General features: G+C 42.3%; 1 protein-coding gene across 2 annotated transcripts in view; it reads left to right on the top strand.

Moving 5' to 3' along the window:
• Window positions 1–23,332, top strand: part of EGFR (epidermal growth factor receptor) — a 140,406-nt gene that overhangs the window by 105,967 nt on the left and 11,107 nt on the right. For both annotated transcript variants that reach the window (XM_028749908.2, XM_028749907.2), the window contains exons 13-23: window positions 539–671; window positions 4,383–4,482; window positions 5,994–6,151; window positions 10,286–10,321; window positions 11,079–11,220; window positions 11,856–11,978; window positions 13,073–13,171; window positions 16,430–16,615; window positions 18,709–18,864; window positions 19,897–19,972; window positions 21,242–21,388. In XM_028749908.2, the coding sequence (XP_028605741.2) occupies window positions 539–671; window positions 4,383–4,482; window positions 5,994–6,151; window positions 10,286–10,321; window positions 11,079–11,220; window positions 11,856–11,978; window positions 13,073–13,171; window positions 16,430–16,615; window positions 18,709–18,864; window positions 19,897–19,972; window positions 21,242–21,388 (1,356 nt within the window). The remainder of the gene's footprint in view (window positions 1–538; window positions 672–4,382; window positions 4,483–5,993; window positions 6,152–10,285; window positions 10,322–11,078; window positions 11,221–11,855; window positions 11,979–13,072; window positions 13,172–16,429; window positions 16,616–18,708; window positions 18,865–19,896; window positions 19,973–21,241; window positions 21,389–23,332) is intronic.

The raw sequence follows: 23,332 nt of genomic DNA, 5'->3' as shown, positions 1-23,332 counted from the left end.
CATCTCCTTGTTGCTCTGCTCTGAGAAACAGTTGAGGAGGTCCCTCTTCCCAGACACCCTGGCCAAAGCAGCAGGGCATGTTAAATTTTTCAACTTTCAAATTCCAAAATGAGGGGTGCTAAAAAGTTGTAAATAAATAATGACGTAGTGTAATATGTCAGGTGTTGTAATATGTTGAAGTGGTATTTACCTAATTTTAAGACCTGCTAAAAAGCAGATTATTGTTGTTCTGTCTTGATAACAACATAACAAACCACGGAATTCAAAGAGGGTGTACTTTCTTTTTCCCATGACTGTACATGTAAAAGGGGAGAGTGTTGTGGAGATCAGGTGCCTGAGAAGGCTTTTGGGTACCACAGTCTAGGATGGAGGCAATACAAATAGATCCTAACCTGAATTCTAGCAATTCATTTAACTGAGTATCAGTGGAAACTGAATCATGTCCTTGATGCTTATCCTCTCTTGTGACTTTGACACCATCTTTTGAGATTTATTTAATGTATGGATGTATTAATTTTTAATTTATCTTGTCTGCTAGCCGCTGCAACAGAAATTTGCCATCCCCTCTGCTCAGATGAAGGCTGCTGGGGCCCGGGGCCCTTGCAGTGCTTTTCTTGCCGTTACTTTATTCGCCAACGGGAGTGTGTAAAAGAGTGCAACATTGTGCAAGGGTAAGCTAAGCATTTCCTCCATTCTATTTAAATAAGATACTGAAATCTTAATCCTGTATATGTTAGCTTTCATGTGTGCCTGGACTCTGCATTTTGCTGAACCACAGAGAAGGATGGAGACGGGGAGTTATTCTGCAGGAGTTGCATATAACTTAGCAACCAACACAGGTAACTAAGAATAAGAGAAGTTATAAGGACTATGGATCAAATATACTAGTGCCAATTATTTTGCTGGCCCTGGCTGAGGAGAAAAACAGGAAAATCAGTTATATATAGTCTGTCGGGTGCAAAGGTCCCATGGATGCATAGAAATTGAATCCCAGCTAATGATTGTGATCCTGAGGCAAGAAGAACATGTTCTTCTTCTCTGATGTCAACTATGCAATATTGACTCCTCCACATGCTTCCCATAGAAAATATTTTTCTTGCTTTTCCTTCTACTATGTCTTTCCTAAATGCTTTGGCTAGTTTAAAACAAAATGAAACAAAAACCCAGCATATACATAATGTAAACTTTTTGAAACACTTCATCTTTCAGCAGATGTTACCTTTTTATAAGTAAAATTCCTCCAGGTAATGCTTTGACCCACAGGGCAAATTTGGTCTTTTCACATCAAATTATGATCAGACACAGTTTAATTAGTGGTAAAGTTACCTAGCATGTAACAGAACCATCTGTTCTCAATTTTTATATTTTAATGATTCACTGGAAATTTCAGAGAAGCTTTGAATTTAAGTATCAGCTTATTAACCAATATAATTCAGTCCCTTGTTTAAAAATTGCATTGTGATTCCTCTGGGTTTGCCTGCATCTCCAGCCCACAGGATGTAATTGTGTCAAGGTATGAGGTGCACGTTACACTCATGTGCCCCCATGTGTAGAATCTTCAAATGTTAACTGAAAATGATGCTTATAAATAACTGTGTGACTAGAGTCCACTCAGATACAACAAGCCATACTTGCACAGGCATTTAATAGATGAAGGACTTGTGTGAAAGACTGAAAAGCTTTACATGTTGTAGGTGTAGAGCATGACTGAAGCTCACGTCTGCACCTCATTGCATACACAAGTGGCCTGCAGGACCTGAGCGACAGAAGCATAGCTCTGTGGTGGAGCTTGGTTGGTTGGGAGACAATGCTGAGAGCGCCTGTGGGGCTGAAGTCGAACTAGAACATATAGCAGAGCAACAGGGTCCAGGTTCAGCCCATGGCACCATCCAGTTGAAGGTATAGCAGGTGGTGGGAATGGCCTCTGCCTCTGGAGAGCTGCTGCCAGCTGCATTCGACAGTACTGGGCAGCACGGACAAATGGTCTGCCGCAGCAGAAGGCATCTTCCTGTGCCTCACCAAGCCAAACTCAACCAAGCAGGCCTCTCTTGCCACCTGCCAGGTGCCTCTTTCTCCAGCCCAAGAGAAGTAACATAAATGGGGATGAATGACTCCATGCTGCTGTTCCTCTTTTCCCTAAGCTGAATAGCAGCATGCAGGGCCATTTCTCCCCCTGAGATCTGCTTATGCTGCTCAGCTGAGTGTGGAGTACTTGGGAGTGTTGAGAAGGAGGCTGGACTACAGAGCATAGACATGGTGCCATATCCTCCATTGGTGGAGGAGATCACAACCTCTTGCGGGAGCAAGTTTCATCATTTAACTATGTACTACATGAAGAAGTGCTATGCGCTAGCCCAGGGGTTGTCCACCTGGTCCCTGCCGCCCACTAGTGGGCGTTTCAGGATTCTAGGTGGGCGGTAGGGGGTTCTACGGCATAAGCTGAATCCTCCTTCCATTGAGCACTGGTGGGCGGTAAGGAAATTTTACCATCAAGAAAGATGCATTAGTGGGCAGTAGGTATAAAAAGTTTGACTACCCCTGCTCCAGTGTTAGGTTTCTTTGTCTATGTTCTCCAAGCCATGCATAAGTTTATAAACTTCTATCATGTCACTTCTTACTTGTCTTTTCTCTAACTAAAAAGTCCCAAATGCTGCAACCTCTTGGTCCTTTTGTTTACCCTTTTCTGAACCTTTTCCAACTCCACAATATCCTTTTTTTTCCAGGTGTGGCAACCTAAATGTACCCAGGAATGTATCCAGCATTCCAAGTGCAGTTGCACCCTAGATATTGGCAGTTTTATTTTCTGTTCTAATGATCTCTAGCATAGAATCTGCCTTTTTCCCTGCTGCCATACACTGGGTTGACATCTTGACTGAGCTGTCTACTATGACCCCAAGGTCCTATTCCTGGTCAATCACCAGCATTTCAGATCTCCTGAGCATATATATGAAATTAAGGGGGGTTTGCACCAACATGTAGCTCTTTACACTTGTTTACATTGAAATGTATTTGCCATTTTACCAAACATTCGCTCAGTTAGAAGAGGTCCTTTTGGAGCTCTTCACAATCTCTTTTTATGTTAAGAACCCTGAACAATTTAGTATCATCAGCAAACTTCATCACGTCACTGCTCACCCCTGTGTGTAGCGGACCATGTGAGATTAGCCACATGCATATGGCACATTTCTAAACAGATGTAGGAAGAAGCCATGTTTCTTGGATCCTATGCATACTAACTGGAGAATGTGCCCAAACAATGTAGAAAATGCCGTTGAGATATTCACATTCCCCAAGGCCTGTTGTGCATGATGTTGGAACCATGGGATGGAAAGCCAGCTGGACAGGCCCCAGCCGGAACACCTCCCTTCTCAGCCTTGCCACTGCGGAGATCCCTCAGTCATCCTCCTCCAACGTGCGTCCGCGACTCATGCTGCAATGCAAGAGCACACATTACTCAGCAGAGTAAACGCACAACAGATCTGGCTCGAGGCGTGGATACTAGACTACGTTTATTGTACATAAATCAGGACAAAGAAAACATGGCTTCTCTCCTTGTCGTTCTTCTCGGAGAGAGAGAACACAAAAGCAATACAGAGCGGATGTTCCGCTCATGAAACTCCAACAGTCTGTGCTGGAATGTAAACAGACATATGACATGTAACAATCCTGCACTTCTGCAGCAAGGGAGGAATGGAATTCCCAACACATAATGGTTAGAGAATGTCCACAATTGGGATATCATGCATATTAACCAGGAAATTTGCACATTCTCCATAAGGCCTGTACACAATGTCCATTTGTTATGCAAATTGACCACTAAATTTAAATTCCCCCTAACATGAGGGTGGGGAATACACCTTGGTATCTTGCTATCACACATAGCTGGAGCTCCAGGATTGCCAGAAAAGAAACTGCAGAGTGCTGGAGAAATGTGTAGCTGGCACATCACTGTAAGGAGGCTTTGTCAGTGGGGGTGGGGGTGTCTGTAGTGCTCACTTACTACTATGATGCTTTTGGGCATCATAGGTATTCCACAGCCACTCCTCAGTCTGACAGGGTGACATGATTGGAATTTCCTCCCAGGTATTAAACTTGAATAATCCACTACCTTAGCACTGTCACCTCCCTGGTCTTTGAATCCCTCCCTGGGATTGTCTGTTTGGGTCTGGGTTGTTAATGTTGGAATGTCTTAGCAAGATTTTGGAAGTGACAGAACAGGCTTGTTTTAGTGTTGCTTCTTCCAGTGCTATAATATAGTCCTTCTGCCCTCCTTTATTTATGTGCATCAACCCTGTCAAAATACTACATTAATGTTTCAGCACTCGGAAACTTGGAGTCATATCTTGCTGTTAAAGTTATATTCACTTTTCTATCCATTTCAGGAATCCTCGGGAGTTTGTAAGAGAGCTTGAGTGTCTTCAGTGCCATCCAGAATGCCTGGTGCAAAATTCAACTGAATTCAACGCAACTTGCACAGGACCTGTAAGTGCATATTATCTTGCAATCTTATTCCCAACAATACTCTAATGTTCAGTTGCCCCAATCCCTAAACCATGGTGGACTCAGATCTGTGCAATGCAACAGAGGGTGCAGGTAAATCTGCTTGGTGGGTGGAGGGACTGAGAGCTCATGTAGGTAGGAAAAAGCTATTCCTAGCCAAGCCCAGGCTATATTTGCCTAAGTGATGCATAAGTCATTTGCCCATAAGGGCTCCCCTGTCCATGTGCAGAGCACTTCCCTCCACTGAAATAAAAGCAGAATCATTTTCATGTTGGATCTCCTACATCCATAAGCAATTGCTAGTTTGGGTGAAGGGAAGTATGTAAGTTTTGTATTGGGGGGGAGGACAATAGCTGTGATAATGATGGGCAATTAATCACTGCAAAATAGGGGGGGGCACAATTTTAATCTTTAGTGAGAATTCAGTTTTTGGCACCATAGTGTTATATCAATGTTACATTTTACTTAAAATATCCCAACTCTGCTCCTGCATGTCCAAAAAGGTACATGCAACGTAACTTCCCACAACTAACATTCCTGAAGGACACTCAACTTGCCTCTTAAGGGGAATGTTCTAGGGCCAGCAGAAGTCTAGAGATGTGGGGCTTGGTTGTCTCCAATAGTTTTTGAAATTTTAAACATCTCGCCTGCAACACTATTTACCACAGTTACTGCCAGAAAGAAGGCCATCATATGGGTGGCATAACAGAGTTGGGGGAAGGGCTGGGAACAAATCAGGGCGCAATCAAGGAGGCTGGATGGAATTTAAGAGGGCACAGTAGCAAGCAAATAGGAATGGTTCTGAGGAGGAGCTGTTGACCAGCCTGCCAGCTAGGAGGCAATTCATGTGTTTGGTAGCCAAGGGTATCAGCTGTATGAAGGGCTTCTCAAGAACCTGCTGGGTTGATGTGTGCCATTGGTGTCCCCACTCAATGCACAGTCAGCATTAGTCTAAAGGAAGCATACTCGTGCATGGCTCTTTCCACAGGAATGGGAATCCTGATCACTCAGGGTTCCTGTCCCCAGGAAGGAAGCCCTATGAAAGTACACCCCTACGTTTGTATGCCCCCCTCCCCTGCTTTCTGGCTGACGTCATATGTGCTTTGGCTGGCTAGGGCTGGTGCATGCATCTTAACAACAAGACCAGCTGACTCATTCTTGAGAGCCCCTTCACATTCACATGGCCCTAAGCAACAACTGTAAGGTGGGTGGTGCTGTTGACGAAGGAGGAAGGAGCAGAGAAGGTGGGTGGAGAATTATTTGGAGCAACACCATTACTCCAAGAGGCTGTGTTTCTAAGCCTCTCTCTGTGAATATTGAATAAAGAACATTGGCAAGAACTTTCCTTGTCTTATCCATTCCTGGCAACCTACCATGGGGGGGTTGGATCCTCTGACGCCTGACATTTACTAACCTTTATGCCATTCCATTAGTGCACTTCTCAGCTCATGAACAAAAGTGTTTTATATCCCAATTTCTTATTTCTTACGCAGGGTCCAGGCAATTGTCTGAAGTGTGCCCATGTAAAAGATGGTCCTCATTGTGTTAAGTCATGCCCCGCTGGTATTTTGGGTGAAAATGATACCATTGTCTGGAAATATGCAGATGAAAGTTCAGTGTGTCAACTATGTCATCCAAACTGTGTTCGCGGGTGAGTAGAAACACTTTATTTTAAAGCAAATTGAAGTGATAAGCATTTTAATTTGTGAAACTTAACTGTGTAAACAAAAATACTAGAAAATTAATTTACAAGCATGAAAGCAAGATACAATCAAAACTAAACAGAACTGCTACATTCTAAAGATTTGGAAGTGATTTTGGTGTTTTAGGTTTTAAAAAATTGATTTAATACATGGGGGCATATAAAATCTTTAAAAAAGATTAGTAGTTGAAAGTGGAACTGCTGAAGCTGTTGTGTCTGGTATACAGAAAAATATGTAATGTTGTCATGTTGAAATCCAATTATTTTAACTGATGTCATTAAGGTTCAACTTGCATATTTCCCCCCATCAGCCAAGTTTCAGCTTGGGGGATGAGATTATAATCAAGATATGAAGGGAAAGGTTAAAACAAAACAAAACACCTTTCCCAGTGCCATAGCCTTGTTTGATTTGGGTCCCACCCTGAGTGCTCCTTGGAAGGACAGATCCTGAAGCTGAGACTCCAATTCTTTGGCCACCTCATGAGAAGAGAAGACTCCATGAAAAAGACCCTGATGTTGGGAAAGATGGAGGGCACAAGGAGAAGTGGATGACAGAGGACGAAATGGTTGGACAGTGTTCTTGAAGCTACCAGCATGTGTTTGACCAAACTGCAGGAGGCAATGGAAGACAGGGGTGCCTGGTGTGCTCTGGTCCAGGGGGTCACGAAGAGTCGGACACGACTAAACGACTAAACAACAACTTACAGCTTGTTAACAGTTCTAAAAGACTGAGACATTATAATGGTTCACACCTAGTTTTATGTGGGCAGCCCCAAAGAAGGCCCAGTTTTAAGAACCTCTTGGATTAGAACCGTACTGACACCTGGTGGATAATTAATATATTGTGTTTAGGGACTTCCTTGTGGTACAACAGGATTGTCTAAAACCAGGGGTCAGCAAACTTTTTCAGCAGGGGGCTGGCCCACTGTCCCCCAGACCTTGTGGGGGACTCGACTATATTTTGAAGGGGGGGAAATGAACAAATTCCTATGCCCACAAATAACCCAGAGATGCATTTTAAATAAAAGGACACATTCTACTCATGTAAAAACATGCTGATTCCCGGACCGTCCGCAGACCGGATTTAGAAGGCAATTGGGCCGGATGCGGCCCCCAGGCCTTAGTTTGCCTACCCAAGGCGTAAACAGATCTTTAAAAGGGATACGTGCACTCAGTGCTTTTTTGGTTGAAAAATGAATGCGGTGCCAGTACCCATGTAATGATAGAAGTGCTGTGGGTGCCAGCACAAAATGGCTGCCGTGGGCAACAAAAAAGGAGGTCTGGTACTCGGTACCTGTGAGTACTGCCACAAAAAAGTCCTGAGTGCACTGAAGCCACAGCCTCATGTAAGGGATATTCTATTTTGTTTTAGAGAATATATATGCAGAAAACATCTGTCAGTTTAAGTCTTGTGACTTCCACCTAAAGAACTGGAGGGCAGCTGAGAAAGACGCAGCCAGCTTGCACCTTCCCCTGCAACCCAGAGCTGCTCTTCCGCTGCTTGCAGAAAGGGCGCCGTGGGCTGTGGCATCCTTCTCACAGCAGCCTCCTCCCATTGGGGCCCCCATGGTGTGCCCTGCATGTGCGCCCTCCCTGCGCCTAGGCCAGGAAGACTCCATCACTGCATCTGTGCACATATTCCCAGCAGTATAGCATTACCAAAATCAACATTTTTCTTCAGTGAAAATAATACACAATGTCACTTTTAGGTGTTATCTGTGCAGGAGTGAATTTTCTGCAAGCAGCTCTCATGTGACTCAGCTACTGATTGGGCCTGATCACAAGGACTGCAAAATGGGCAGCCTGCTAGGAATGGGTGCTGATTCCATGGGAAAGTTCTATGGATTTGGTCCCACATGGGTGGGTCATGTAAAGGTTATTACTGCTCTCTGAGAGCCTTTCACAGAAAAATGACTCTCTCAGATGGCAAAGATAACATTTTAAAGGGGCCCCACTTTTACCTTACAAGTTCAGAGTCTATCACACATGATAAAGCAAGAGACAGTCTGATTTAATGAGTTTATATTCTAAAGTTGAATTACTGTATTCCTGGTCCCAGGAGTGACTCATGTTGAATGGGAATAGGAAGGTGTTCAAACTTTTGGGTCATGGAAGGCCAGAGTAAAATAACAGATTCCATCTTACTGATGAAAGTGTGATTAGTAGATTGCAGAAATCTACCTACCATACTTCTGTTTGGTTCTAAAACCTACATAGGAACATAGAATAGCCTCCTGGATCAGGCCAGTGGCTCATCTAGTCCAGCATCCTGTTCCCGCACTGGCCAGCCAGGTGCCTGTGGGAAACCTGCAAGCTAAACATGGACACAAGAGCATCTCTCCCCTCCTGTGGTTTCCAGCAGCTGGTATTAGGAAGCCTTGCTGCCTCTAACCTGGAGGCAGAGCAGAGCCATCCTGGCTGGTAGCCACTGACAGCCTTCTCTTTCATGAATTTCTTCTTCTACAATGTGGTGGCGGCTGTTGTCTTCCAGTATCAAATGTCCACAGGTTAACTGGTTAGCCATTTGCCTTGGCACTGTAGCTGGAGTGTGTGCTGTTGCTTCTTCCACCTCTCCCTCGTGGTGAGGACACAAGACTCCCTCCAGTTCCACTGTTGGCTTCTTCTGGCTCTTCTAGGCACATCAAAGTTGGTACAACAGTAATAGTAGGATAATAGATCAATATTATCAGGAAGACAGTGGGATCAGATTGCCCACAAGGGTGTGAGGAGTGTAGTCTTGTTAACTGAGGTTGCATACCCACCATACATTTAAAAGACACACAAACAAATCCTGGGAACTGTAGTTTACCAGAGAATTGTTTTTTCTTGCTAAATTCTTGTCTCAAAGTTTTTACATTAAGTATCCTGTGAGAGGCCATAAATCTAAGCAACCTGGCTGTAGATTAACTTGGAAATAGTGGGCTCAGGAAAAACATTGTTCGAATTGTTTTGGAAAATTGGCCCAAACTTACTGTGCCTGTACCAAGTGAATTAAAATGTTTGTATGTGCAGATGAAAACCCGTGTTCATGATGACAGTGGATGGACTGCATAGTTTCAAGGATTTTTATGCTGGCCTCACTTTTACAGCAAATGGCAAAAGAGCAAAAGAGATGTATTTCAAAGTTTCAAAGATTTAGTTTAATATTTAGCATTTCTTATCTTAGTTTCTGAATGAGCACTATAAAACTGTTCAAGAATGTTAAGAGGAGATATTTCTGGTTCTTTAAAATATGCGCAACTTCTGTGGACTGTTGTCACAAAATGCTCACTTTTAACATTCTTGCTAGTAGAAAAGTATTGGTTTAAAACATCTGGGGACAGAACTAACACAAAGGGATATCTCTCAATTCCAGACCTCAGGCTATTCAGTGCACCCTGTGTAACAGAATAATTTTTTGTTTAAGGGAAAATATTTAATCTTAATGACTTGACTTATGACGTGCAAGGTGATTTTATAATGGAGGAGCAAAAAACATGGATTTGCCCACAAAAGGCTAATGAAGTTCTGTTTCATGGATAGCAGAGGTGTGGGTATACCAGAGTTTCTCAAGATTTAGAAGCTGTTTATATAAATTAGCTTCTACTTTAGTCTATATATCACATGTGGGATTTTGTCCACTCACAGCAAAATTGCTGGTTCCTTTCATGTAGTCCAGCAAACAGTTGTTTCTTTGTGATAGGATGCTTTGTGTGGTCTTTTTGAAGTCTGAATAAGGCACTGCTTTTTAAGAGATTGAATTTGTGCTTTGGGAGGGGGGCGGGAATTGGAGGTTCTGTGCACCGTTTGAATAATGGACTTGAATAATGTTCTCTCTTCCCAGTATGCTTAAAAAACTGAGTTAGAAGCTGTTCCTTTAGTACAATGCACCCTACACTTTGAAAAAATGCGTCTGGTTCAAGGATCTTGACATTTTCCCAGGTCCTGTATTTCCTTAGTAAGCTTGTTGTCTTTATATATTTAAAAAAATGTGTGCAGGGCAAAAAAATTGAAATGTCCATTGAAGAATCTAGCAGTAAATGTATTAATTCTGCTGCCTCTTCTCCATCTCTCTCTCTGTTTGTGTGTGTGATTTTTTTACAGGTGCAAAGGACCAGGGCTTGAAGGTTGTCCTAATGGGTAACTATTGCTAATTATTGCTAATTAATTACATGTCTATACTGAACATAACCTGTATACACACACCCATATTTCATGGTTAAAATGTGTTTTGCTTATGGCTAAAATATAATATTGAAACACTAGAAATCTAATGACCCTCTGAATATACAACATAGATTTCCAATGTGTATATATTATAGTCCCTGGAAAGGTACAGTTTAAGCACAGCAAGTTAATATAATTTTGACTGTTCTGTAGTTTGCACTTTTTTTCTTATTCCTCTTCATATTTCTGTTTGTTAATCAAGGCTAATATGTAATAGTCAATTGATTTTTATGTTGATTTAGGCTGACAAAGCATACATGCTGGCTGTCACAGCTCTGCATTAATGTTTATTTATTATTAAATTTAAATACTACCCTTCATCACAAAATCTCAGGGTGGTTTACAACATAAGAACAAGATTAAAACACAAGTAAATCATTAAAACTCCACCCCCCCCAATAAAGAATCCCCCACCACATTACAAGGCTGTAGAATATTAATCTGCCCAAGGCTTGGTTGAAGAGAAACGTTTTCACTTGGCACATAAAGATATATGATGAAGGCAGCAGGTGAGCCGCCCTGGAGCAGAACTAGAAGAACGATCTGGTTTTATTTTGTCCCCCTTCATTTAAAATCATGGTTCTCAGCTTGGGATACTCAGTAGACAGTGAGTTGCCTTCCTCACCCTCCTATGAGATTAAAGATAATTTCTTCTGTTTTTGCCTTCTAGTTCTAAAATCCCCTCCATTGCAGCTGGAGTTGTTGGAGGCATCCTCTGCTTTGTCGTTATCGCATTGGGCATTGGCCTTTACCTTCGTAGGCGTCGCATTGTTAGAAAACGTACTTTGCGCAGATTGCTGCAAGAAAGAGAAGTAGGTGCAGCACATTGTTTTGTAATGTACTGCCCAAAACTGACACAAACAATGTATGCCAGGGTCTTGGAGTCTTTTGCAAATTATCAGTGCAAATAAGCAATTATTTCCTATTCATTGCATGGAATCCAGGTGTCTTCCCTCAAAGAAGCACATCGGGGGTGGGGGGAGATAATACTCTTTTAGCAGGACTCAAACAATCGTCTCTTCTTCCTAGGTAAATATGACTCTACTCATGTTACTCAAGGCCATTGTGCAATCAGTCATGGCCATGATATTATGCCATACTGTGACCCTGTTGTCCATGTTAATTCTGGACAGAACCTAGCTCATATTCGAGCAAAACACATTGGAGCCTCCATTTCTCCATGACACTGAGATTTCATACCTGACCTTGAGACTGTAATGATGGATTTGCTTACCTTGAGCTTTAAAAACAAGGCTCGCAATCTTGTGAGTTCCTTGCCTTGTACTACATTATGTTATTCAGGAAAATCAGGTGAAATGTAAGTTTGTCACCTGTTTTGCTTTTCTCAAAAAAAAGAGAGGTAATCCTATCTGGGTTTTGTTTTTGTTTTTAATATAAAAAGTAGGAAGCCTGACACTTTAAACCATATTCTTTTGGTATTTGACAGCTTGTTGAACCCCTGACTCCCAGTGGGGAGGCACCAAACCAGGCACTCCTAAGGATTCTAAAGGAAACCGAATTTAAAAAAATCAAAGTTCTTGGCTCTGGAGCGTTTGGTACCGTCTTTAAGGTAAGGTCAGAAAAGGATTGAATGGTTCAGATTAATCAGTGTTCTCTCATTGTATGTTGGTAAAACATGTGCTTGTTTGGCTCAGGAGTAACGCTTCTTCGCTGCTCTGTCCCCTCCCTTAGTATAGCATTAAACTTTCACTGGCATAAATATAGTTTTTAAGCCAGAAACTGAAAATAGGATTAGAAACCATTTTTAAACTTTGGTTTAAAAGCTAATTTTGGTTACTAGTAATTGTGGTTACAACAGTGGTACAGATTTCAATTCTGCACCTAGTTAACATTAAGTAAAAAGGCCTTCTCGGTAGTGGCACCCGCCCTGTGGAATGCCCTTCCACCAGATGTCAAAGAGAACAACAACTACCAGACTTTTAGAAGACATCTGAAGGCAGTCCTGTTTAGGGAAGTTTTTAATGTTTGATGCATTACTGTATTTTTATATTTTGTTGGAAGCTGCCCAGAGTGGCTGGGGAAGCCCAGCCAGATGGGCGGGGTATAAATTTATTATTATTATTATTATTATTATTATTATTATTATTATTATTATTAAAGAGGGGAGGAGCCTGAAAGCCCATATTACATTCCCCGTTCCCTAGCCAGGAGATGGGGCCGTTTTAACATCTGATCTGGGCCATTGCTGCTGCCACTTCTCACTTTTGAGCAAGATGTTAATTAAAGCCTTTGCAAAAATCTCTACAAAAAGAGGAATTTTTGAGGAATTTTTTAGGAAATTCACCAAAATCTATACTTCTGACAGATTTTCCCAGACATTTCAGCGATTAGTGATTTCTGCCCAGATGCTGTTTACGAGGGCCGGATCCTAGCTATGCCTATGAAATTCCAGACATATGGTGGCCCTAAATCGAACTAGTGCATTATTCAAACCCCAGTCAGAGCATGAGAGGGTTGAGGTCTCTTCCTGCTGTATGATTCTATGATCATTTCCAGAAATTTTGTGGTATGTACTTAACCCTGAGGGGTTACCTAGCTCATTGCTGGCTTCTGCATTCACATCCCTGTTGAAGTTTCCATATACTTTTCATGCAAACTTTTGCTCTTCAGCTCTATGCTAAATCTAACCTTCTTATTTTACAGGGGCTTTGGATTCCAGAAGGCGAGAGAGTTAAAATTCCTGTAGCAATTAAGGAATTGAGAGAGGCCACATCACCTAAAGCCAACAAAGAAATTCTTGACGTGAGTCCCCCCCCACACACACACACTTTTGAAGCATTGAAATATTGGTTACTGCGATTTTATAGCATGAAGACAAATATAAATTTATGTTCATCCTTAATTGGGTTTGGAGGGGAGACACTTTACATTTTCCATCAACTGCTTTTAGGAAGTAATTCTAAAGTAAGGTTGCCATATTTCAAAAAGTTTTTGGGCTAAAGTTGTTGAGCTTCCAACATGGCTTGCCTTATGTCTAGATTTCCCCGGACATTTCAGCAATTTTCGCCCGGACACTGCTTCTGTTTGCCATATTCCAACTATGTCCGGGAAATTCTGGACGTATGGCAACCCTATTCTAAAGAGAACTGTTGCAGGCAGAGAAGGAGGTTCATGGCTAGAGATGCCCAAAGAGCTCCACCATTGTTCTACGGGAAGAGATTTGGCCCATGGTGGGGGCCAAAATGAGAAAGGCTGAGGGACTACAGGATTGTGGGGTGGGAAGAATTGGGGGAGTTGAAGATGCTGGGAATCTCAGGTGGAAGTTTTTTTCTCACAAAGTGGAAGTTGCTCCCAGTACCAATCACTACATGGAAGCAGAAAAAGGTTCAGATAGTCTACTGTTGCAGAAGATAAGGCTCAGCAAAACAATTCTGGACACGGATATATACAGCTTGTAGTCAGTGATGTGGCACAGGGGTGGCTGAGGGGGCCATCGCCCTGGGTGCAGTTTTGGGGGGTGCATCAAGGCCTCGTCGGGAGCAGCTGTGTCCTTCTCAGTGCTCTCCAGATTTTATATTTGGTGGTGGGTTCTTTTTTTAAAAAATGTAAGTCGGTTTGAATAATAATAATAATAATAATTTTTATTTGTATCCCGCCCTCCCCTGCCGGAGCTGGGCTCAGAGCGGCTAACATCATGAGACAAATCAAATGGAGTAATCCACAAATAAATACAATAAATAATACAAACATAGATAAAACACACAGTGCCTATTTTGCTGTTGCTTCTGAAGTCCCACCTGCATGGGCCACTGTAGGAGCATTTCTGGAATGTTCTAATCCAACTAAGAAGTCCCCTTTCTGTGTTGTGTTCTAGCATGCAGCAATCCTGTTGGGCAGTGGGGATAACAGCCTTCCTCGCATTTTTCCTTTTCCACTGTTACATAAACCAGCAGGATCTTCCATTAGTTCTGCTGCTTCCGAACTTTTCTGCAAGCATTAAAATCCAGTTCATTCTCCAGCCACAGCTCGTAATGACTTTATTAGGATAAGAGCTAATTCAGGAGATTTACCATCAAATACCACACATACTTGCAGCAGGTCATGGCGTACCTCAGAGATTTCCAAGATAAAGTGTAAAAACAAGAGCTTTGCTGTAATTTCTCAAAGCATTTTAAAGAACAGATGACTGCACAATGGCTTCATTATTCTTTCTTTGAGGGCTGGCGTCTGTTTCACTTGGCGGTATCAAATTTAATAGGCTCTGTCAAATTCTGGAACAGCTCCATATTCTGTGTGGCCAACATATACACACATCCCATACAATTAAATTCCCAGTTTAGTAGACTGCAGGTCAACTTTTGCAGGAGGGTGAGTTGGACTTTAGCACAGTTTGGGGAATATTGACTTAACTAAAAAATTAATACAGCATGTATCTGACATAACAGGAAGCAGAGGAAGAAGCAAATTTGGTTCACCATTCTGATTCAGCTACAGTAAATGGCAGTATCACAAGTCTTTAAACTTTCCTCGAAATAACTTTTTACAAAGTTTTGTTAATATAAGTATGTGTTACACACACACACTACATTTTACACACATATCTACACCAATGTTTATATTCCCAGTCCCCAGAACTCAGGGTGTAGTGTGTACCATCAAGGAAGGAAGGAATTAAATAACAGCAACCACAACAACCTAGCAGTTCGAAAGCACCCCCGGGTGCAAGTAGATAAATAGGGACCACTTACTAGCGGGAAGGTAAACGGCGTTTCCGTGTGCGGCTCTGGCTCGCCAGAGCAGCGATGTCACGCTGGCCACGTGACCCGGAAGTGTCTCCGGACAGCGCTGGCCCCCGGCCTCTTGAGTGAGATGGGCGCACAACCCTAGAGTCTGTCAAGACTGGCCCGTACGGGCAGGGGTACCTTTACCTTTACCTTTAACCACAACAACCACCACATAAGAAAAGTTGGAGCTGCAGCAGATACTACAATTGCCAAGAGAAGCTTCTGAAAACTGACTCCACATAGTGAATAATCTCTGCCACATGCAGAGGATGAGTGCTGGATTAAACCCTGTGGAGCCCCCCCCCCCCCCCGGGCAGTCAAAATCTCAGGGGGGCCCTTGTGCACACACTGTAGTGGAATAACACTGAACTAAGAAAGCTTGAGTATTATTTTGATTCACTGTTGCGGGGCCCCTAAAAGGTGTAGGGCCCTTAGGCTGGTGCCTACTCTGCCTATTTGGTAATCCAGCACTGCAGAGAATGGTTATCCAATGTTCGTTAAGCTCAGTGCTTTTTTTTCTAAAAAAAAAAATGTTTAGGGGAACTACTACTACTACTAATAATAATAATAATAATAATTTATTCTTTATACCCTGCCCATCGGGCTGGGTTTTCCCAGCCACTTTGGGCAGCTTCCAACAAAATATTAAAAATACAATAAAACATCAGATATTAAAAACTTTCCTAAACTCCCATTTTCCTACTCATATTGAAATACTGCCCTTCAATGAGGCCAAACTTAGATTCACAAAATGTTTAGGGGTATGTGTACTCCTGCGTCTCCCCAGGAAAAAGCACTGATTAAGCTTAAATCCGTTGGTTTCATTGGATCTACTCTGCATATGACTTGGACTAGTTCACCATGTTCCACGATGGAGAACCTCAGTCTCAGGGCGGCAGGAAGCAGTTAGAAACCTCTGACTTTTGGATGACTGGAATGCATCCTACTGAGTTAGATCAGTTGCTCTGACCACTTTTTCTCCTGGCCCTGACCCCACTGGCATGTGGCCCCCAGAAGGTTCCCCAATAAAAAATGTGACCCTCGGGCTCAAAAAGGTTCTTCTCCACCCCTCTGTCTGCGGGAAGCGTTTAACTCTGAAATGTAGGGCTTTCCATTTGCACTTCGTATTTATGCAGCAGTTCTACCGCCTCATTCTTTATAACAATCTTTATATTTATTAAAATGTAGAGTCATGTACAAAGCGTGATGAACACAGCCTAATTACTTAACAATATCATTTCATGAGCTTCTTTTCCCTCCTCTTTTTCCTGATCAGGAAGCCTATGTCATGGCCAGTGTTGACAACCCGCATGTCTGCCGTTTGCTGGGAATCTGCCTCACCTCCACCGTTCAGCTCATCACGCAGCTTATGCCCTATGGCTGCCTTCTTGACTACGTTCGAGAGCACAAGGATAACATTGGATCCCAGCACCTTCTCAACTGGTGTGTGCAGATTGCAAAGGTAAGTAAACTAAGGAATTAAGTTCAACTAGCTGCTCAACTAGCTGATATTATCCAATTGAAAGAGCTAGCTGAAGCAGACAGAAGGGAATGATTACATCCACCAGGAATTCTGGATTTTTGGGAAGCTGTTTTTGAAAACTCAGCTGAATTTTAAAACTATCTAGCACACAACGTGGATTGGTGCTGCATATTATTTTTCAAAGTTAAAACGCACACTGGGTAAGTAGTGTTAGTCTTGAAGCCAAATCTGCTTGTCTAGAAATCGTAGCAAATCCATCACACAGGCAGGAAACCAGATCCCAAAGGTGCTCTTCCACAGAGTTCATTCCTTTATTTCTTCCTATGGCTTTGAAATAACATTTTCTGAAGGACGTTATCTTTAATTATCTGAAGCATAGAATTTTTCTCAGCGCAAAAGTGTCTCAAGAGGCAGTTCATAACCTTCCTAATAAAAAAGGGAGGGGATTTTGAAGTGGAATATCAGAGTACTATGAGAGATGCAGTTGCTATCAATAAATCTAGAAACTAGTATATAATCAAATTATGCTGTAAATCACCTCTTTTTCTAGGATTGGATCAAATAGAATATTACCTAATACATGGCATTCCAGTTATATTATAGCATAATACAGGCATATACTCAATTGTGGAAGGAATAGCTGATTTAATAAACTGGAACTATTTAAGTCCTTGACTGAGGTTACTCTTGATAGGATTTTGTTGGGGTTGTTGATTTGATTTGATTGAGAATAACAGCTCATTAAACAGCTACATTTATTTCATGAAAACAGCTTTTCTTGTGGCCTTCTGCCAGTTTGCTAGGGTAAGTTGTTTGGCAACATTGGGAGGCCTTAGCACATTGTGGGAGTTCATCTGAAAATGTTTAGTAGATACTGTGATGTTGGTCCAAGGTTAATGGAGAAAGGATGGGGGTGGACACTTGGGAGAAAAACATTTTCCTATTACTGTGTCATCGTCACATTTCTGTTTGGGGGGATTTCACCCTCCGCCCAAGCATTAATGGGCTTGTTCTCTGTTGGCCTCTTTCAAAAATGAGTTGATTGTAGTTCTTTCAAAGGCTCCATTTTCACAAGCATATAAGAATGCCAGTGTTTCATAATGTGTAAAGGTTCTGGTTACAGTTATTAACAGTCATGTACCAACAATGACAACTACAAAACAAGGGAAGTATTTGTTATTACTATAGAATATCACAAATATAGTTTTATTACTTTAGCATGAAAACATAAATTCTGGTATTTGTTAATGGTGTAGAGAATAGAGGATTTCTGCCTTCACAGTTTTTAGCCCAAAGATGCAGCATTTTCCACCACCCACGTGACAAATAAATTTGCTCCTGCTGCTGCTCTGAATCCCTCTGTTTCCTCTGTGAAGTTCTGAATTGAAAGAGGCTGTATATAGAGATCCTTTGGATTAATATGGTGACACATATTTGTGATGTTATGACCATTTAAGATGAGTTGATATCTTAGTTGACTTGTTGAAAGCAGTGATTTGAATGTATCTGCGTAGATTTCAGCACATGGAGAAACATTCCTATAATTCCTTTCCCATACATGCAACATTTAATACTATGTATATTTACCGATCTACACTCAAATCTCAGTTGTCGAACCTAATCTGTTCCAGAAACCTGTTCAGCTTCTGAAATGTTTGACAACTGAGTCTGGTCACCAGGGAAGATAGAGCAGCTTTGCCCAGGCGTTATTGGACTGCACATCTTTGGCCAGTGACCATGGAGGTGTTGGAGGCTATGTAGTCCCAAAACATGAGAATCCAGAGTTAGGAACTGCTGTAAAACACAAGATCCAAAGTTGCCACCTAAACCTGGCAGTGGACTCTTACCTTCCTAGGTATTGGAAGGATCTTTGTGACAATATATACTTAGGCAGTATAAGCCTAAAAACATCTAATCACTTCTCTACCTTTGCAACCATTTCCCACAATGGTGAAATCTCGTTGGAACTGGCCATTTATTGTATGGAGCGATAGTCCTTTAATATTCTACGTAGCATGGCTATTGGTGTGGGGCGATAAAAAAAGATTTTTACAACTATTTATTGGATGCAGGGAATGAATTACCTGGAGGAACGTCGTTTGGTACACCGTGATTTAGCTGCCCGGAATGTCCTGGTTAAGACTCCTCAGCATGTGAGGATCACAGACTTTGGACTGGCCAAACTGCTTGGTGCAGAAGAAAAGGAATACCATGCAGAAGGAGGAAAAGTAAGAAAGATGATGATGATGATTTTTTAAAAAATCATTCCTCTTGGTTTGTTTGATAGAATTCTGGTGCATTTCTGTCTCAAGAGTTTTTGAATCACTCCCATACAGTCCCTGAAGAAACCTCTTGCCCACATAAGACAACAAAGAGCCTGATCCAGCGACCAGGCCCGTCTAGTCCAGCATCCTGTTCTCACAGTGGCCAGCCTGATACAGGAGCTGAGCGCAAGAGCCCTCTCCCCTCCTGTCTTTTCCAGCAACTGGTATTCAGAAGCATTCCTGCCATTGTGGCAAGTAGCCATTGATAGCCTTATCCTCCATTCATTTGTCCAGTTTTCTTTCAGAGCCATCTCAGCGGGTGGCTATCACTGCCTCCTGAGCTGAACTACATGCTGAATTAGTAATTACTTTGTTTTATCTGTCCTGATTCTTCCAACATTCAGCTTCATTGAATGTCCATAAATTCTAGTGTTATAGGAGAAAGCAAAAAAAAAACCCCTCCACTTTCTTCAAGCCAAGCATAGCTTTATAAACTTACAGCATGTCACCTCTTACTCAGCTGTTCTCTAAACTAAAAAGTCTCAGATGTTGCAACCATTTCTCATTGCTCCAGCCCCTTGATCGTGTTGTTTCCCCTTTTCTGAACATTTTCCTAATATACAATACCTTAGATGACAAAAACGCATTGAAATTTAAACTGATAAACAAAGCACTGGCATTACTATGTTACCTATCTGTGCTAGCAGCCATCTGTTAAACTCTGCTCAATAGAAGCAGCTATGCATGGTAATAATATGTGTTATAAATGGAAAGTGTTTTATTGGTGGCAAACTTCTAGTTTACATATTCTGAACAACAGTTTTATGCAACATAAATATTATTACCAGGCCCAAATTGCATTCTGTTCTTCTGTTTAATTGGCTGTCTTCTTACATCCATTTTTTCAAAATAACTCATCCTTGCGCTCATCCCAATTGTTTCTCAGTGCTTACTATTTAGCATTCAGATTTAGCAATTACATTGCTATCTTCCTAGGTTCCTATTAAATGGATGGCGCTGGAGTCTATTCTGCATCGCATTTACACCCACCAAAGTGATGTTTGGAGTTATGGTAAGTCTGAAAAAAGTGCTATGATGATTCTTGATAGGCAGCTGAGCAGATTTTATGATCTTCTGAAAGAGCTCATTTCCCCCCATGATGTTTATAAGAATATATTTAATAGGAAAAGTTATTGAACGTTATGATTATAAAGGCACAAAACATTTCACTAATATGTATGTGAGGAAAGGGAATAAGGGATTTTTCTCAGGTGTTTATCATAATTTTACACTTCAGTTCCTAAACAATTTCTTAAAAGAAGTGTAGATTAGTGCAGGTTAAGGCTTTGTTCCTCTGAGGCAGTAAAGCTGTGTCTGGGCTGTACCACTTCAGACTACAGGTGGGGGGGGGGCTCAGATGACGGATTGCACCTCCCATACAAAAAAACCTCCAGATCACTTGTATAGGTATCTAATATATCGACAACAATGCCGGGATAGGACCCCTAGCTTCTGATGTGGAGATAACTAGCACATGCACCATTTTGATGAGACAGCAGGCAGGCAGGCAGAGTCCAGAAAGGCTCCCTCACAGAGAGAATCGTTCGCCACCCCCTGGAGCCTTAAGGTCATGTGGGACACCCTTCTTGAAACCAGACAGCAACAAAACTCGCCTGCTTAGTAATGACATGATCCATCCCTCAAGCAACTCCTCCTCCCACCCGTGAACACTGAGACTGGGTGTCTCAGTTCATCCTCCCTAGTGGAATGTGCCCCAGCAATTCCGGGCCCATTCCCAGGGCAGGCCTTTCCCTCTCCCCTGAAAACAAATTAATTCAGCCTGGCTGGCTGTGCCCTTCCTGGCATAAGCCCCCTCCACCTATCAGGAACCAGATCCTATGCCTGCCCCCTGCTTTGGCGAATGGGGATGCAGGCTGGGACTTGGGCTGTGCAGGGGGTGGAGCCAATGGAGTTGAGGGTGGGCTTCCCTTGGATCCGCCCCTCACACATTTAAGCAGCCAGCACAAATTAAAACAACTCTCAAATAAAACCTTTAAAACACCCAAGTTAAAAACCACATTCCCATTAAAACAATTTTACCATGGGGGGCTGACCCATGCCCTCATTCCGCCCCCGAAGTGCTGCCCCAGCAGCTGGTGTAGGCCTAGCTGGGGCTGCAGATGTTTTCAGTGCTGCCTGCCCGCCCAGGGTCATAGTCCCTGCAGGCCTCTCTGCAGTCCTTTCACGCCCCCAGACGGCAACTGCACATCTGCAGGCGAACTAGGAGTGTTCTTCCCTATAGGATGAGTCTTTAACATTCTGGTTTGCTATGACATTTCAGGTGTCACAGTTTGGGAATTGATGACATTTGGATCAAAACCATATGATTGTATCCCAGCCAGTGAAATTTCCTCTGTCTTGGAGAAAGGAGAGCGGTTGCCTCAGCCTCCCATTTGTACAATAGATGTCTACATGATCATGGTCAAATGTAAGTCAATTCCTTGATTAAATGTCTATATAAACACTGTGCTGAAAATGTGTTGCTCTACAAATGGGCAGCTCACAGGATCCGTACCAGCCACAAAGGGAGTTAAGCAAGGTTGTATCCTAGCACCTGCACTTTTTATATATAAATGATATTGTCCAGAATTTAACATCCCCAGAATATCATGCCCCTAAATTGGCCACAAAAGCCATCTCTATATTACTATACACAGATGATGTGGTACTTCTATCTCAAACGAAAGTGGGTCTAAAAAGATTGATGAGGGCATTCTCAGGATACTGACAAAGAGAACAGCTGGCTGTGAATTAGAAGAAAACCAAAGTCATGCTGTTTTCAAGAAACTATAGGGCCCATAGATGGTATATGGATAATCAGTTGATCAAACAAGTAAAAGTCATTAAATACCTTGGCCTTACTTTTCAGTCAACGGGGTCATGGAGAGCACATCATGACATGCTTTTCCATACAAAAGGTGGCAATCACATACCATCAGCACTTGCAGTGTTTAAAGCTAAACCCCAGCACAGTTATTATGTGGGACTCAGATTTGGACAGGCGCTCACCTTGGATCTACAGAAGCTGTTCAATCTAAGTTCTTAAGGAATTTTCCCCCCTGTTCCATCCTGTGTTCCAAATGCTTCATTGGTCTTGGAGACTAATCTCCCCTCTGTTGAATTAGATTTGGTGTAGGGCATTTAATTATTGGCTTAGGCTAAATTTAAACCCCACTGGTCTATTACCCTTAGATTGTCATGAGAGCACTTGGAGTAAAATTGTCAACCAAAAGTTTTACTTTTCTGTTTTATCACCACAACAGTTATTAACACTGGGCTTCAGTAAAGCAAATAATTTAATTAGACAGTGCCTATATGATATTGGGGATGCGGGTGGCGCTGTGGGTTAGACCACAGAGCCTAGGGCTTGCCGATCGGAAGGTCGGCCATTGAGCTCCCATTGTTCGGTCCCAGCTCCTGCCCACCTAGCAGTTCGAAAGCAAGCAGTGCAAGTTGATAAATAGGTACCGCTCTGGCGGGAAGGTAAACGGCATTTCTGTGCGCTGCTCTGGTTCACCAGAAGCGGCTTAGTCATGCTGGCCACATGACCCGGAAGCTGTACGCCGGCTCCCTCGGCCAATAAAGCAAAATGAGCACCGCAACCCCAGAGTCGGCCACAACTGGACCTAATGGTCAGGGGTCCCTTTACCTTTATATGATATTGAGCGACAGAATGATTTGGCCACGATAAGAAAATTTTGTCCATGGTATTATTTTCTACTTATGCAATATGATTATTTTCTACTTATGCAAGATTGAATATACTGCCTTCAGCAGTACCTGAGGGTCGATTTCAAAAAATTCCGCTGGAAAAACAAGTTATGTCCATGTGGAGATGGCAGTATTGAGTCAGTGGCTCATGTGCTTCTGGCTTGCACTGTATTATTTATACCCCGCCCATCCAACTGGGTTTCCCCAGCCAAATGGAGAATGACAATGAGATAGTGTGGTAAATCACTGCCAGTTTTTTCTATTGGATAGTAGATCACAGCCTACTGGAGGCTGGACATGCCTGTTCTAGCAGATCATGATACCCAGGTGACAGCAAAAACCGCAAAAAAAAAAAAAGCAGGGGCAATTAGGATAAGATCTATTACCGTATTTGATTATTGATGTGAACCTCCAAAACATATTTTGTATAGTTAAGTTTCTACCTCGTGTCTCAGTACATTGTATTTTATTTTATTGCTATGGCTAGTGGCCGATGCAAATAAAGATTCTTCTGATTCTGATTCCTTGTATGTGTTAGCATGGTTCATTGAGTAAGAAAGGCGATTACAGTATACCTTTTTAAAACAATATGCTTAAGATTGCCATTCATTGGGAAATATGACCCCAGTTACAATTCACAAGGCAGTGTTGTGGAATAGCC

This window comes from Podarcis muralis, chromosome 12 (assembly GCF_964188315.1).
Source record: "Podarcis muralis chromosome 12, rPodMur119.hap1.1, whole genome shotgun sequence".
In the NCBI taxonomy this organism is placed as follows: Eukaryota; Metazoa; Chordata; class Lepidosauria; order Squamata; family Lacertidae; genus Podarcis; species Podarcis muralis.
Note: the sequence above shows the minus strand (reverse complement) of the source record. Positions and strands in the feature narration are given on the sequence as shown.